The sequence below is a fragment of the Barbatula barbatula genome (assembly GCF_947034865.1).
Source record: "Barbatula barbatula genome assembly, chromosome: 17".
In the NCBI taxonomy this organism is placed as follows: domain Eukaryota; kingdom Metazoa; phylum Chordata; class Actinopteri; order Cypriniformes; family Nemacheilidae; genus Barbatula; species Barbatula barbatula.
In genome coordinates, this window is record NC_136780.1 from 17,252,436 (window position 1) to 17,269,253 (window position 16,818).

Genomic DNA, 16,818 nt, shown 5'->3' on the forward strand with positions numbered 1-16,818 from the left:
TGCAATAAAAAGCATTTATTTTTATTTTTAAATAACATCACACAATAATCAGCAAAACGCATAATGTAAATAAAAGCACATCAACAAAAACTATTTTATAAACAAACTGTTGATGTCAGGTCAAATTACAATTGACAAATTTGTGGTATATATCAGCACATACAAACAAAAACACACATTTCCATGTTATATTCAGTCCTGCAGTTTTACGGGTCACATTTCAGCTCTACAGTATATTAAGGCAGAAGTTACGGCAAAAAGTAACTTAAACAGACTCAAAATGGTCACGCATCTTAAATCTCACAGATCTCACAGTTTAACATGTACCATCATTATGTATCTATTGTTGGACGGATACTTAATTGAAACAACATTAACCCATGTTCAGAACCGCCCCCGCTGACAGAACGCTCCTTGGATCACTGGTCAGTCAGATTCATAAACATTATCAGAGGCATTTAACCTGAATAAGTCATTTCACATTACTAACTGAAAAAAGCTGCACTATATCAACTCAAGATTTCTTTGAAGTAGTTCCACAAACTATTAAAAATCAATACAACATGTGGCTCACAAAATAAAACCACTGGCCATTGGTTTCGACATCGACAGACACCCTGGGGCGGATTCAGTGGTCACACCATTCATAAGACGCTACTGTGTGATCCGCAAATTGAAATCTTGCCTAAAGCTTGTCCTGAGATTCAAAACTTCACACAGATTGTTCAATATTGTAAAAAAATGGCTCAAAATATGAATATTGTATTGACAGAGAAAAGAACAACTCAGACCACAACAAGCAAGTACTTAAACAATTCAAACAAGCACACGAAGCAAAGTAAAGTAATACCTATGGAGCTCTATGCATTGGGATTATAAAGCTGTTATATCATTGCAAGCATTTAAGCATATGTGTATGCTTTCATTCCCTGGAAAGGCCCCTATTTAGTCTTCATCTGGAGTTGTAGTTAGGTGAATACAAGCGTAATCTCGGGCTTCGCTTCGCGTCTGTTCCCAAAGACATACTGTTGTTGAAGGGGCTTTCAGTCAGTTTAGCTACACCTGAAGAATATAACATTCATAAGAACATACAAAACATCTACATATTGATTTAATAGAGGGCCACACATTCAAGTGAGCTAAAGTGACAGTTCCTACAAAAATAAATCGATCCTTATTTATTAATTTGGGTCTTTTCTTTAAAAAAGGGATGTGAAAGTATCAAAATAATTCAATATATTTCTTAAGTTTAAGGGATAGTTCACCCACAAATGAAAATGCTGTCATCCTTTACTCACCCTCAGGTTATTCCAAACTTGTAAAAATGTATTTGTTTTGCTGAACACAAAGGAAGATATTTGGAAAGAATGTCAGTAACCAAACAGATCTCACGCCCCATTTACTGCAATAGGAGGGAAAATAAATTCCGGAGGTAGCAAATGGAGGTTGAGATCTGTTCAGTTACTGACATCCTTACATACAGTTGGATCCATAACTATTTGGACATAGGCACATTTGTTTTGTTATTTTAGCTGTGTTCACGTTACAGTTTTATAAAAGATAGTTTTATTCACATCCAGATTAGCTGTGTTACTCACAGGTATGGGCCTTTACTTAAATAATTTCTTCATAAATGAAGCATGTTAAAGGTCTGGAGTTGATTTTACGTGTGGTGTTTGCATTTGGAAGCTGTTGCTGTGAATCCAAACCATGTGGTTCAGGGAGATCTCCATACAAGTGAAATGGAAGCACAACACGGAGAATCAACTCCAGAACTTTAACATGCGTCACATAAAGGCCCATACCTGTCCATAAAACAGCTTTTGAATGTGCAATTACTTCTGGTCCCTTGAAAAGGGGGAGCTTCATATTAAAGAGAAGTAATTCCTAAACCCTTCAGCTAATCTGGATGTGAATACACTCTAAATAAAACTCAAGTGTGTTCACTTTAATATCCATTATAACTTATATATATTTTTGTTATTTTAGCTGTGTACCAAAATGTATTCATACTAACTGTATATCTTACTTTGTGCTCAGCAGAACAAAGAAACTTGTGCAGGTTTGGGAACAATCTGAGGGTGCATAAATGAAGTTAGGGTGAACAATCCCCTTGAGGTGTGTAAGTGGCTAAGGTTGACTACTTTCGTATGCATGTACCTGCAGGAGGCGGGGTCTTCTGAATGAATGCAGGATGACTGACAGAATCTCTTGGAGAAAACAGTGTATGACACACTATAAGGATAAACAGAACACATATATAATCATACAACTTTTACAAATGTTATTCGTGAATAATATTCAAGCAGCTTTGTGGAGAATGTGGAAGTGTTTACCAATGATGACAACAGCTGTGGCAGCGAGAAGAGCAAATAAAGTGAAGAACATCACTTGATAGGAGTCTATAAACTGCTGAAAAATACTAGGTCCATCTACTGAATCCATCATTCGCGCTATAGGAGTAAATAAACTTGTCAATATTAAAAAGCAATAAAAAGGCAGTAGAATTTGCTGTGTTCAGGCACAGCTTTACTAAGGGATCCAAAACAGGGACATGCTAGATGTTTATCCCACATTTTCATATTTATGCACTATTCAGTGTGAGTTTTATGTCAGTAATCTCCATGTAGGAGGATGATCCACTTTTTAAACCAGAATAAAATTTGCTTAGGCAGGCTAGGTGCAAAGCTTTTTTTAGGCATATAGCATACCTTACTTTTTCTGCACCCTATTGTCCCTCTTGACTACCATAGTAGGAAGAATTCATTTGTAGTAGCAATAAAGCTCTCGTAGCATTCTGCTTTATTAAATGTACCTTGCGTAGAGGAGCTGCCGACATGCATGACAGTAACAGGAATGAGCAGAAGCTGATCGATGGATGAGCTGCTTATAGAGAGCGATGCTGTCAGCGCCGCCTGTGGCTTTACCACACTAACAGTGTATTTGATAAAGCTGGGAAAACTCTGGGAAAACTCCTTCTCCTGTACGGTGACTGCAGGAGAACTGCTCTTTACCTGACCAGAGACACAACCTGATCAGATTCATATATTCATTCAAGACAAATGATTGTGAATGGACGCAGCAAAATCGTTCACAAAAATGGCCAGAAATACCATTACAATCCTTACTGCTGCCGCTCTTTGGGAATGACCCACTCAAGATTGTGATTATGCAAATCTTAGAATTTGAGCTTTCGGGTTAATTTAATCTACACAACGTCATTACAGCGGAAAGACAATAGAGAGCGTTAAAACAAACCGGATTCTTCTGATGGACACCTTTTTCTTAATATTACATTTTCTGCACCCTCAGATTACAAATAGTTATATCTCACTCAAATATGGTTTTATCCTAAAAAAAACATACATTGATGGAAAGCTTTCAGATGATGTTCAAATCTAAATTTGTGGTCCAGGGTCACACATTATGAACTATTTTACAAAACAAAGAAAACTTTACATTTAGTTGTTGGAGAGCTCCTGCGGTCCCATAGACTGTGAGATCAGCAGATGGGTGCTGGTTACTCAAGATGACTTCTGTCTGATCAGCATAAATTCCTGGACTGACAGGCAGCCGAACGCTGGTCTGATCTCCGCTGAAGTGACTCCCATGCACAGCAGCAGTCACCTCCACATCAGTCATAGACATGCTCAACACCTTCACCTGCTGCTCGCTCATGGCCTTTAAGCTCAACACACAGCTGTAGAAACCTGCAGTTCACGAGAAACGAGAGAACGTGGCTTAAAATACATGTGAAACGCATACAAATAATGTTTATAGGCTCAACTTTTTGAAGCGGAGGTGCTTCATGAGAATTATTCTGTGTGTCTTTACATTTCATGAGCAGAGGGTGGATTTTACATCACATACTGTAAGTATTTCCTCATAAACCTATTTGTGCTGACACTGCTATTTTTCTTTTAAGCCTATTAAAACATTTAATAAATGTGTTTTTTATTAGTTTACCAACATACACTATTTGGGCCACTATATAGAGGTGACATTTTCAGTCAAAATTGAAATAATTCTCAGAGAATGTGTTTATAAATGACACAGCAATGACAGAGGTCAAACGTTTTCCAAAGTCTCCACAAGGTTTTTACACACTGTTGCTGGTAGTTTGGCCCATTCCTCCATGCAGATCTCCTCTAGAGCAGTGATGTTTTGGGGCTGTCGCTGGGCAACACAGATTTTCAACTCCCTCCAAAGATTTTCTATGGGGTTGCGATCTGGAGACTGGCTGGGCCACTCCAGGACCTTGAAATACTTCTTACGAAGCTACTCCTTCGTTGCCTGAGCGGTGTGTTTGGGATCATTGTAATGCTGAAAGACCCAGACACATTTCATCTTCAATGCCCTTGCTGATGGAAGGAGGTTTTTCCTCAAACTCTAAAGATACATGGCCCCATTCATTCTTTTCTTTACACGGATCAGTCGTCCTGGTCCTTTTGCAGAAAATCACCCCTAAAGCATGATGTTTCCACCCCATGCTTCACAGTAGGTATGGTGTTCTTTGGATGCAACTCAGCATTCGTTCTCCTCCAAACACGACAAGACCAAAAAGGTCTATTTTGGTTTCTGACCATATGCCATTCTCCCAATCCTCTTCTGGATCATACATATGCTCTCTAGCAAACTTCAGACGGACCCAGAGATCTACTGGCTTATGCAGGGGGACACGTCTGGCACTGCAGGATTGGAGTCCCTGGTGGCGTAGTGCGTTACTGATGGTAGCCTTTGTTACTTTGGTAACTGCAGGTCATTCACTGTGTGATCATTTTGACCCCACGGGGTGAGCTCTTGCGTGGAGCCCCAGATCGAGGGAGATTATCAGTGGTCTTGTATGTCTTGCATTTTCTAATAATTGCTCCCACAGTTGATTTCTTCAGACCAACCTGCTTACCTATTGCAGATTCAATCTTCCCAGCCTGGTGCAGGTCTACAATTTTGTTTCTGGTGTCCTTTGACAGCTCTTTGGTCTCGGCCATAGTGAAGTTTGGAGTCTGACCGTTTGAGGTTGTGGACAGGTGTCTTTTATACTGATAACAAGTTCAAACAGGTGCCATTAATACAGGTAACAAATAGAGGACAGAGGAGCCTCTTAAACAAGATTTCTGGCTCTCACAGACCTGTAACTTCTTCTTTGTGTGATTTTCTGGATTTTTTTTTTTTCAATCTGTCTCTCATAGTTGAAGAGTACCTATGTAAATTACAGGCCTCTGTCATCTTTATAAGTGGGAAAACTTGCACAATTGGTGACTGACTAAATACTTTTTTGCCCCACTGTAAATAACTTAGTTCTGATGAACACAAATATGTTTCCAAGAATGTTACTAATTTTCAGTTCTGTGACATCATTGACTACCATAGTAGGAAGAATTCAATTGTAGTCAAAGGTGGCCGAGAACTCTTTGTTTTCCTAAATTCTTCAAAATATCTCTGTGTTCAACCGAACATAAAAAAATATTTGTTTTTCTACTATGGTAGAGGATGATGTCCCAGAACCGAAAATGGCTAACATTGTTCCAAACATCTTTGTCTGTGTTCATTGGAACAACGAAATGTAAATAGGTTTGAAACAACCTGAGGGTGAGTAAACGATGACACATTTTTCATTTTTGGATGAACTATCCCTTTAAGACAGAGTTTACAATGGTATTTAAATCTGCATATATTGTATGGTGAGCCTTTGGTAAAAAATGCAAATGGAATTGCCCATTTGTCATCACTATCAATTTAATCACAGTAACGGGGGGCAAAGAACATGCATATAACTGTCTATGAAAACATTATTTGTGTCAGACTGGTTAAAAGAAACAGGCAGTAAAAATCCAACGCATCTGCAGGATGCAGAAAAATAACTTAATGAAAGACCTGTGCTGGTGTCAAAGGAAGTGTGCGTGTGGTAGACATCACGGGCAGAGAAATCCACAGCGCTGCTGGTGAAGCGGACGTGGCAGCTGATGGAGGACTCTGGGCGGAGTGATGGGATGCTGTCTGTCTGTGAGGAAGAGCAGCTTCCTGTAAACATCACAAAACATATCAGTATTGAGATCTTGTAACACAGGTGTTGCTAAAAGCAGCCATCATAAAACCTCTACAAATGGTTGGGAATGCAGTAATAATATTGGTCTATAACAAGCTGAAGAGAGCGCATGTCACACCTCTCATGTGTTTTCTGTGTTACAACTTTTCACCATCGTATCTCCACTCGCTAATGCAGATCTATTCCTGCCAGATCACTGCGGTCTTCAAAGGAACAACGACTAGTGGTACCATCCCAAAAAGGAAAAAAGTCACTCTCCCGTACCTTCTCTGGATCTGTTCCACATTGGTGGAACGATCTACCAGCTGCTACAAGATCAGCAGACTCGGTTGCCATCTTTAAAAAACGCCTAAAAACGCATCTCTTCCGTCAACACGTCGCCGATTGATTTTTCCTAATTCTCTTCCCTTTCCTTCTTTAAAAAAAACAAAAAATTACTAACCTCACTATTCTTAGCTTTTTATACTGTGCTAGGCTTTAATGGACTAGTTTGATGCACTTATGTATTTTGTTGCCTATGTTGTTATAATTGCTTCCAATGTTTCCTCATCTGTAAGTCGCTTTGGATAAAAGCGTCTGCTAAATGACTAAATGTAAATGTACTGTAATTTGGACATACAGTACTAAACATGTATTTAGACAACTTCAAACCGTTAAAGTAAATAATCATCTTGTTTACTCTAAATTTCAAACACATCTGAAACAAGTCACATTTGTAAATGGTATCTGAAGTGACTTTTAAAGCATGAATATGCAGTCATTCTAGATGTGGGAGAAACATCATGCGTCACATGAATCTGTATGTGAATGTGAAGGTTTTGTACCAATGAGGTTGCTCCGCCCGTCTCTGGTGGATATCAGGACGTTCCCGTCTCTCTCTCTCTTCACTGAAGATGATGGAAGCATCGCGGTTGTTTGTGATGCACTTTCAATAAAAACCTACAAGGCAAAATATTACAATACAATAATGGCTGTTGAACATGGTAACTACAACTTTCTAGCTAATTTTGCTGATTTATCTTGTACATCTCCAATTCATCAATTCACACTGCTTACACTGTGTAAAAAGCAACGCAAAAACACATGAAACAGACCAAATATAATAAACACACAGAGCAATATGCTGCAGTTCACCAGATATCACAGACAACTTCAACATATAGCAAATTATATTCATTTTATCTGTTGTCAAGTCTTGTGGTTTGGAACCTGAACATAAAAGTAAAATGCGTTGAGAACAATGCTCACCTCCCGGTATGTGCGAAGCTGACCCGCTATTTCATAGTACACAGTGACTGTTCCAGTGTCTCTGGCTACAGCGACCCCAGACCTGGATTCAACCTCCAACAGAGCACTGGACGACGAACTCCAAACACCTGACATGCCTAAACGAGAGAAAATCAGTATATCAGACCCACACAAGTCCTTCTGTAGGCGAGGGAAAACGTCACATATGGGAGTCTTACCTTCCTGACTAACCAACAGAGCCGAAAAACACACCACATCCCCGACCACCAGCCGTTGGGCTTCAGGAGGATGGATGGCGTGTTGGACGGGCAGAGCGAGATAATCTGTGAGTCCGGTCTGGCCCGAATCCCACACTGCCAGCAGTGTCAAACCCACGTTAACTGTGCGCACAACCAGGGTGCTGTTACTCGAACCCTTACCCACCTGAACCAAATCATCCCTACACACAAGAGACACAGCTTAAACAAACTGAACAACATAAAAAGAACAAAGACTTGTTTCTATATTTGCAACCATCTTGCAATGTTGCTAGGCCAAGGAAGAAATTTAACTTTTTTCTTTTGGGAGGTGGCTTGATGTACACCAAAAGTGAACCTCTTTAAAGCTACAATCTGTAACTTTCAGCCTCTCTGTCGTCATCACAGTGGCATTTCTTGAAGCCATTAAAAATATTATTGTTGTTGTAATTCGTCAAAAAATTGTTTTGTGGTGTTGCATTTAAACTGATGTATGAGAGGAAATGTTGCATCACCTGTTGGTGGAGAATGTGAGCAGTGTGTTGTGGCTGTTCAATATCTCTCCTGAGCTGTCGTGAAAGTGAACAGTAAAGGTGAGCACAGCTCCCAGTGGGATGGCAGATAGAGTCTCTCTGTTAGACGAGTACAACACTGGACTGGTGCTCACACGCAGATATGAAACGGTCACCACCTTCAATTATAATATCAGATGTTAAAGATGGATTAACACACAAAATACAATACAATTTGTAAGTCTCTATATATATACACGTGGTATGCAATTATGTATATCAGCTGTCCTTCTGAAACATCGTTTCTCATGTCGTGATTCAACTTTTTGCCATAAATCATTATTATTATGAATCACCCTTTACGTTTGTCACTGGATTTTGCAAATATCTAACCAATAAAACTTGACAAAAAATTGCTTGTCAACTTTGACAACACAGTACTTAATCATTTAAAAACTACAGACTTTTGTCCATTTCCTGAAAAAAAATTGGACATCCGAGGTTTCAAAAGGACAGCGACGATATATAACTTGCACATGTAATAAAAGTTAATTTCAGTAAAGGTAATATTGCAGCTCTGTGTGGACTTTTACCTTCACAGCGATAATGATGGTTTGATTGACTCCAAAAGTTTCCTGCGAGCTAATCTGTAGTGATGCTGTTCCTGTTACAGACCCCGATGTCAGAAGACCTTTATCATCAACCTGAATGAGAGCAGTTTTGTCGGGACACTCCAGCACACGAAAGGACAAAGACCCTAGTCCATCTCTGCAGAAAAAAAAATCTGATTACAGTCATTTCCAGTTCAAATATATTTATTGTATTGGATTGTTTGAAATATGAATTTTCAGTGCTCAATGCTCCATGTGAGCTTACTGTCCTCTACTGAATACACAGTCTGTAGGCTGTAAATATCACCATTTAATGATCAATTTAAACGTGTCAGTCTTACTCATCAGGTTTAGTCTCCACATAAAACAGCCTCAATGATGCAGCATTAAATGGCAAGTAGTCCAAACGAAGACACTGCCAATTTATTGCCCAGTTTAAAGACACTAACAATGCCTAGCAACCAGATGGAACGTCCCAATAACCAGCTAAAATACCCTAGCAACAAGTGAGGACACCATAGCGACACACAACAACCTGCATATAGCAGGTAGTCAGCTTTATTTATATAGCGCTTTTTACAATTTTCATTGTTACAAAGCAGTTGTACAAGAAAACATAAGCAAATGTTTGCTATAAGCAAATGATATAATGTTATGCAAGTCAAAACACAGGTCAAATATCAGAGAGACTATAAATTCCTATATGCAGTGTTCATTAAATAAAACTGTAAAATTCTAGCAGCCCCCCCTGCCAGGCAAACAGAGCAAAACAGTATGCAAACGGTGATGAGGAAACCAAAACTCCATTGTAGAAGAAAAAAACCTGGCCTAACCAGGGGATTCCAGTTCCCTTCTGGCAAAAGCTGCAGCCTCTGCACAAGCTAATACACAACTAGGCTAAATAATAAAAAATAATTAGATTTAAGAGTCCTTTAACCAGCTCTATCATCACAGAATTTGTCAGGTCTGGGCATGGACCCAGGTATAGAGCCTGACGATGCCTAGCAACTAGATGGAACATCCTGGTAAAAAGCTAGATTACCCTAGCAACACCTAGTTAAAGGCCAAAATACCATAGTAACAAGCGACACCCTAGCAACACATAGTAAATTACTTATAGACCTTAACAAAGCCTAAATTAAAATTCTAATTGTCTTCTAGTTTGTAAATATAATCTTGTACATGTTACTTAATTTTATTAAGATTTAATTTACTTGTAAGTATTACCAACTTACATGCAAGTATTACTTAAAGCGGTTATCTGGCAATAACATACCTTGAAATGTTGCAATTTACCAATCAGAATCATGGATTCCAAAGAGTTGCGTAGTAAGCAGCTTTATAAACACAGACTCTGATGTTGTTTAAACCAGTAACGGTCCATGTCAGCTGTATGTGTTGATCTTCACGGCAGTATGCTAAAGTTACCTGTTGGTCTGCAGTTTCACCAGTGAGTTTGGGGACATCAGGATCTCTTCAGCTTGAACTTCAGGGTTGAGCAGCTGCAGTTTATCGTAAACCTTCAGGGACACAGTGTTCAATATGTCAATGCATCAAATGCTTTTATGTTCATGTTTAAGCTTTCCTGTGGCTCAGTGGTTAGAGCATGGCGCTAGCAACGCCAAGGTCTTGGGTTCGATCTCAGATCTCACATAGTCAGAAACAAAAAATGTATACTACAATGCAATGTAAGTTGCTTTGGATAAAAGTGTCTGCCAAATGCATGAATGTAATTGAAAAAAACATACATTTACAAGTCAGCAAACTGAAGTTTGTCATGAGTTACAAAAGGAGATTCAGTTTACCTGAATCTGGATCTCATCGTGGAGCCCTAGAGCGTTGTCTTGTAGGTGCCCAGCGAGAGGAACAGAGGCCCTCACCTGCACTTTCAGACCTGTTCGGCCTTTACTCCTGCCAAATACGCTCATGGCAAAGTTGTGTTCTGCACTGAGCTGAACTGAAGCCTGCAGAAGGGATCCGGAAAACTTAAAATGAGTTACAATAAGCACATGAATAATCAAATACAATTTCTAGGAGAGTTTTATTTCTGACCTCTGTGTGGCGTGTGTGGATGTCCACGATGTCTCTCTTGGTCACAGACCAATGGAAGGTCAGTCCCGGTAAAGCATTCCCGAAAGAGAAAGGTGTCTGAGTGCTGGTCAGGCCCATCACATACACTGGCATCTACAACAGTGTGAGATCAGGTGAAAACTTTATTAGGCTCAGGTGCCAAATTACTCGTCTAATAACATCTTGTTCATGTATTCACCTGGGTTTCTGTCTTCATTCTGGTGATGGGAGCTCTAATTCGAATGCCTATCAGCTGGACAACCTCAACATCCACTTGATCCTGTTAAGACCTCATTTAATAACACAGAAAAATGCTGATTTAACTAACATCTACATCTGTCTGTAGACCCTCACCTGTGACACAACCACTAGTTTGCCTGTTTCGGTGTCGACTGCTTGAACCACGCCGGTTACGGTCATGTTGCCCACTGACAGGCCCTGTACATGACCCAGACTGTTGACAGAGGCGATGTTCTCGTGGGACAAAGAAAAGAGGATGTTGGACTGGGGCTGTGGTCCGCCCTCTGATGTGATCTACAAATGAACAGATGAACTCTCATCAGAACATGTCACGTGTGAAAATATAGTGACAAGATAAACACTTCAAATCTCATAGTGTTCGGCATATCTCGTGACTAGCTGTCATATGATTTTTTGTCACGAGAGAAAGAGAAACAATGAGATCGAAATAATCAGTCTCGTCAGATTTGAATTTAGCGATCCTGTGGCTTCAGTTTCACTAAATATGCGATCCATATTTTTATCAAAAAAAGCTTTCTCTGTGTTCAGCCGTGTAGTATATCCCATGTAGTATGGGATATGGGTGAGTAAATTATAAGTCAACCAGACATGTTCTGCATTCTGGATTATATCCTTATATCCGAATCTTTTGGATATATGGGTGGGACCAGTGACCTATCGAGCCTTTTAGAAAAGGATAAATACATTTTCTACATGCTTTATTGCACCAATTTTTTTATTTGATTAAGGGTAAAATATGAGCATGAATAACCTGCATCATTGCTCCTAATATAAGAGTGACCTTCCTGGGCAGCAGCCTGAAAGGTGGAAAGACCTACAGAAAAACAGAACAAAAAATCTGATATAAATATTACATGGCTTACTTATAGTTTAATTGAAGTATTTCTATCACAAGAAAAGCTTTAATGCAGGAAACTTTACTTCTATTTGCTGGAGGGCAGAAACGATTTTTCTTCCGTTTTTATCCGTCACCGTAGCGGACACACTGGTCTGTCCGATCACCAGACCTTGGACCAAAAAAGTGGCTGTGTCCTCCTCCGAGGAATCTGACAAAGCTCTGAAAACAAGAAAGTTGATTGCCGCTTACAAACAGCAAAATAGAAGTTCAGAAGACTGAGACTAACACGAAGTTACTCACTGTAATGAGATAATAGATGATGCTGATCTCAGCTGGAGATTCATGACAGAGAAATATTTGGACGGAAAAGGCTTTCTGTTGCCATCCAAAACCCGAACATATGCTTTGACTGACTTGCCAATCTCTACCTAAAATGAAATTGGAAGAATCACTCTTCATATGTCATCTAGTAAGCAATGTGATTAAAAACAAAGTCTACGCTCCAATGTCTAGCGAAAGTCACCTTTTTTAAGGTCTTTGATATCACTGACCTTGTCGACGACACGTACGACAACCTCCAGAATATCAGCAATGTGAACTGTAGCAATGGCAGGGGAAGGAAAGGTCAAGCAGAGGTCATGGACCATTACTTGCAAGACCCCCGCCTGCGAGGGAACCACCTGAGTTACACATACGATTAGATTCAAATTAGATGAAGGGTAGATGAAATGCCTTGTTTATACTGAAAGTCCGAACACAGGAAAATTTTTACTTCCGTTCTGGCTTTGCTACTGGAAGCACAAATGTTATTTTTAAAAAGCTTTAGTTTAACTTGAAATAATTCTAAAAATGTTACCTGAGCAATCCCCTGGGACTCCTGAAACGTGACATCTGCAATTCCCTTGACACTTGCATTTACATAGAAATGACCTGAGCCTTCTCGCAGAGTAAGATCAGCCTGCACACACGACACACAACATGTGTGAAGCACAAATGTAAGCTTTTCCAAGAGCAGAACAAACAAACATGTGAGATATCTTACCCTGACATCAGGATGGTTGTATATGGTGAGGGTGTTAGGGGTCACGCTCACATCCTCCACTAACAGAAGATCCAGCGTGGCGGAGACGGGGCTCAGAGGATCAAACTAACACACACAAATCAGAGCCATATTTCAGATTCAGACTGATTGAATGACAGAATCAGAATGTCATTCCATATAAAAGTAAAGGTCCGTTCACACTACTGATGAGGCCAAAACTATAAAAAAATAACAATACATAGAAACAAAATATAGCCATGCGTTTCAACGGTTGAAAAATAAATCATACTGCCAAATAATCTTTGCTGCTAATCGGATCCCTGGATGTTGTTTGTTTATGTGGATTCCTCCTTCACATTGTCCAGTATGCCTTAAAACGGATACATAGGTTGGAATAAAATGTGTCCCAAAAAGACGTCGGTTCTCTCAACAGAGTGACAGCTTCTCCCGACTACTTTAGTCTTTGAACAATTTCATGTAACCAGGCCTTGAAAGGAACTTGAAAACTCTAAACCAGTTACTAGAACTTGATAATCCTTTATCACAAGGGTAAAAATGAAGAAACACAAAGTTCCATGAAAGTAGAAACTATGGTGCAAACCAGTTGAAAGGGAGAGCTAAGAAAATCTGTCACCATTTATTCACCCTAATGTCAAAAACTGTTGATATTTTGAAAAATGTCCATACAATAAAAAATTTGTTTATATTTGGTCAGAAACACAGACAGGTTTGGAATGACACAAGGGCGTGTAAATTATGAAAGGACTTAAATTTTTGGAAAAAGTAGGTGCACAAAGAAAGTAGCCTGGTAAACACTACACCATGCGTTCCATGACACGCGACTGAAAATCTAAAAATGTATGTAAAAATTTCAGTTTCCTGTGTTGCTTTGCTTTGTTGTAGTGATGCTATGGGGTAAAGCGTGTGTGGTTGCACAGTATTAGTCATTTCCTCATTGAGGAAATGAAACTAGAGCCTGTGTTCACTACAAAATGATTGTTCACAAACTACGAGAACTTAAGGCTGAACCCTTTGGTTAGTTTCCTCCTGCATGCACATGCTGGGCTTCTTTATATAATTTGGCATTGATCTATCAAAGGGAGTACCAACACAAGTATTAATGAGATCAAATTGACACTCCAGAGAAACGCACCCCTCTCAAAACAGCTGCTGCCTCCAGATGAGATGTTTGATAGCCAACAGCTGTTATTGTGATGGCGGCGATGCCTGATTCACGATGCACAAGAACGGTCTGACGTCCTGCCGAAAGTTTACCACAATTAGATCACATGCATATACACTTATAACATTTCCTGTTTGTTTATTTGATCTGGAATTTTTATCATAAGGTACCGTGAAGTTTTTTCTGCTTGACGTTGTCCTCGTGTAAGTATAACTGCATGGGCATGGTTGGTTCAATGCTCGCCAGAGACACTTTAGATGAATCCCAAATGAGACTCAAAGAGCTGAAGTTATCAAACTTCCTGCCCTGGTGGTCAAAAGCTGCGACGTCCAGCTCTGGGTTGTGATAATTGGAAACTGGCACCTAGAGATCACAAGTACAAACACTCCTGAACATCATATCAAAAGACCCACGATATGCTTGAGGGTTTGACTGCTCACCACTTGTTTGTTTTGCTGCAAAAGCGGGCAGGACACGTCCAGCCGAGGGCTCGTGTAGATGGGGCTCAGAGTGAGGCGTGACAGAGGTGCACACACAAACTTTACCACGGCTGGTTCCACGGCAGGGAATGGATTTGTTACGGTGGGGTGGTTACCAACAGTCATGGCCAAAACCTGGGAAATCCAAAATAATCAATTGACGATTTCTCTTCCATATCATTTCTAGATCACTGCATTAAAAAACCTCATTTACCTGCTCTCCCAGAGAACGACACGTGGCTCTGATCAGATGTCTGGAGTAGGTTCGGGAGGCCGGTCCCTGCAGGGACAGCGTCACACTGTTGTGGTCTTCAGCTGTCAGGTTTCGGAAGAACTTAGAAGGCTCTAGCACCCACGGTCTAGGGCCGCCTTCAAAAGTCATGTCTTTAGAGGAGCCCAGCGTCACCACCGACACAGGGTCAATCGGCTGTCAAAGCACACGGCAGCTGACCAATTCTCATTTTGTTCTTGCATTAGATCATAAACAGTAACACAACATGCAATATAACTTACCTTAAGTGGTGGGTAGGAAGCGATAGTGATCTTTGCACTGAGGTGAACGTTGCCGTGGGTGTAACTAACCAGAAGGTTGGTGTATCCAGGGGTCAAGGCCTTGACTCGAACTCCACTGCAATGACTCTGACCTGGCGCTAGTCTCCCTGAACAAACAACATTTTTCATAGCCTTCATCAAAGCGTTCACTACATTACATTCTGCAACTATTATCGACACAGGGGGCACATTTCTCTCTCCTCACCCAAATTTCTTTCCTTTATTGGAACAGAATGGGAAAAATGAGATCAGTATGCCTGCGTTAAAGAAAGTGCACTCACATATTCCTTCCTAAGACTACTGCATAAAGCTGCATTAGCACTACAAGTGATCAACGATAAAAAAGTAGTTTTGTTAAACTGGCTCACAAGGTTGTCTTTTAAGCATTTACAATGAAATACAGTATACGTCATGATACAAAAAGCATCACACACCACATTTTGGCGTCCATCTTTCAATCCAAACTACATATCTGTATGCCCAACGCTGTCTTGAAAATATAGATGCCAGACAAAAATTTCCTTTCACCAGTTAGAAGCCTATGGACATGCCCAACGGCTAAAACATGAATTGTGTGCCCACCCTAGTCATGATATTGATCTGTGCAGCGTGATCTTGGCTTTAAGCAGAACTCGACTTACCATCCAGCAGTTGGAAGATGCCCACGCTCTCTATGTCCACCTGCATGTCAAAGTGTGAACAGTCACTGAGAGTCACTCTCTCTCCGTTAAGTTGACCGAAGATCCGCAGCGGAAGATCAAGACTGAGGCCCACGCGAGCTTCTACAGCACAAGGGCTGAACTCCATCCCCACCGGCTCAATAACATACACCTGCACAAGAGAACAGCTGAAGGTCTACATACAAGTCGAGCGCATCGACACCACCATAACATTGCAAAGAATCAAAGAAGTAATTTGTTGGCATCACCTTCATGTCTCCGTAGTGCAATTGGTTTCGCATGTCATGGGCGTATATTGCGCTGACACCAACATCTCTGACAGTTGTCATCAATCCTTTCACTGTAACCATGGCAACCGCTGTATCAGTAGACGACCAGCTGAAGTTTCCACTTCCACCGGTTGCCTGACACAAATAAGTGAATCAATTTAAACGAATACTACATTACTCCAGAGGTAATTAACTTAAAATGTCATGAAATACAATCTCTTTACCTTGATCGTATACTGGTACGCCCCCTCTTTAGGTTGCCATGGAAATGTGAGGATGCCAGGTGTGAGCACTATGGGGTTGTAGATTTCAACATCTTGCTCGTTACGCACAGGAACAGTGAGAAGATGAACACCGCCTGCCTACAGCACAACACAATTATGACATCATCTCTAGTGTGTCTGAATTTCAGGTAAACAGAGAACATCTCTATAAAGACAAAGAAAAAGCATACTTGATCAACAACGGCTTTCAGTGTGCCATCAATAACGGTTTGACCATTCGTCAATGCTTTCACATAGTGGTAAGATCCGTTAAGGGACGATTCCAGAACTTCGAAGTACTCCACAGGGAATGTTGTTTCTATACGAATATTCTGTCAAATAAAAAAATATATATTCTCAGCCACTGTGTACTGTAAACGTGGTTGCAAAGAAAAGTGGTGCACATTTAGTAACATATGATCAACCTTTAGACACTCTCACAGAGTAAAGTCTGTAGATGGTGGACTGTTCTTGAAACTTAGTCATAATAATTCACTCCCCCTTCCTCTATACACCAGTGAGAAGCAA

The 16,818-nt window shown here is 40.3% G+C and overlaps 1 protein-coding gene across 1 annotated transcript in view; it reads right to left on the bottom strand.

Moving 5' to 3' along the window:
* Positions 1–16,818, bottom strand: part of nup210 (nucleoporin 210) — a 23,120-nt gene continuing 6,302 nt past the window's right edge. Inside the window, exons 10-40 of the mRNA XM_079477775.1 lie at positions 16,482–16,622; positions 16,252–16,389; positions 16,007–16,162; positions 15,720–15,909; positions 15,040–15,185; positions 14,741–14,953; positions 14,488–14,661; positions 14,218–14,410; positions 14,018–14,124; positions 12,865–12,969; positions 12,679–12,780; positions 12,374–12,502; positions 12,123–12,250; positions 11,906–12,041; positions 11,736–11,798; positions 11,078–11,257; positions 10,923–11,003; positions 10,706–10,837; positions 10,459–10,617; positions 10,082–10,173; positions 8,636–8,810; positions 8,046–8,221; positions 7,513–7,733; positions 7,295–7,431; positions 6,871–6,985; positions 5,875–6,021; positions 3,460–3,710; positions 2,816–3,014; positions 2,337–2,453; positions 2,161–2,235; positions 1–1,062 (exon numbers count right to left, since the gene is read on the bottom strand). Coding sequence (XP_079333901.1) covers positions 953–1,062; positions 2,161–2,235; positions 2,337–2,453; positions 2,816–3,014; positions 3,460–3,710; positions 5,875–6,021; positions 6,871–6,985; positions 7,295–7,431; positions 7,513–7,733; positions 8,046–8,221; positions 8,636–8,810; positions 10,082–10,173; positions 10,459–10,617; positions 10,706–10,837; positions 10,923–11,003; positions 11,078–11,257; positions 11,736–11,798; positions 11,906–12,041; positions 12,123–12,250; positions 12,374–12,502; positions 12,679–12,780; positions 12,865–12,969; positions 14,018–14,124; positions 14,218–14,410; positions 14,488–14,661; positions 14,741–14,953; positions 15,040–15,185; positions 15,720–15,909; positions 16,007–16,162; positions 16,252–16,389; positions 16,482–16,622 — 4,488 coding nt within the window. The 3' untranslated portion in view covers positions 1–952. The remainder of the gene's footprint in view (positions 1,063–2,160; positions 2,236–2,336; positions 2,454–2,815; positions 3,015–3,459; positions 3,711–5,874; positions 6,022–6,870; positions 6,986–7,294; positions 7,432–7,512; positions 7,734–8,045; positions 8,222–8,635; positions 8,811–10,081; positions 10,174–10,458; positions 10,618–10,705; positions 10,838–10,922; positions 11,004–11,077; positions 11,258–11,735; positions 11,799–11,905; positions 12,042–12,122; positions 12,251–12,373; positions 12,503–12,678; positions 12,781–12,864; positions 12,970–14,017; positions 14,125–14,217; positions 14,411–14,487; positions 14,662–14,740; positions 14,954–15,039; positions 15,186–15,719; positions 15,910–16,006; positions 16,163–16,251; positions 16,390–16,481; positions 16,623–16,818) is intronic.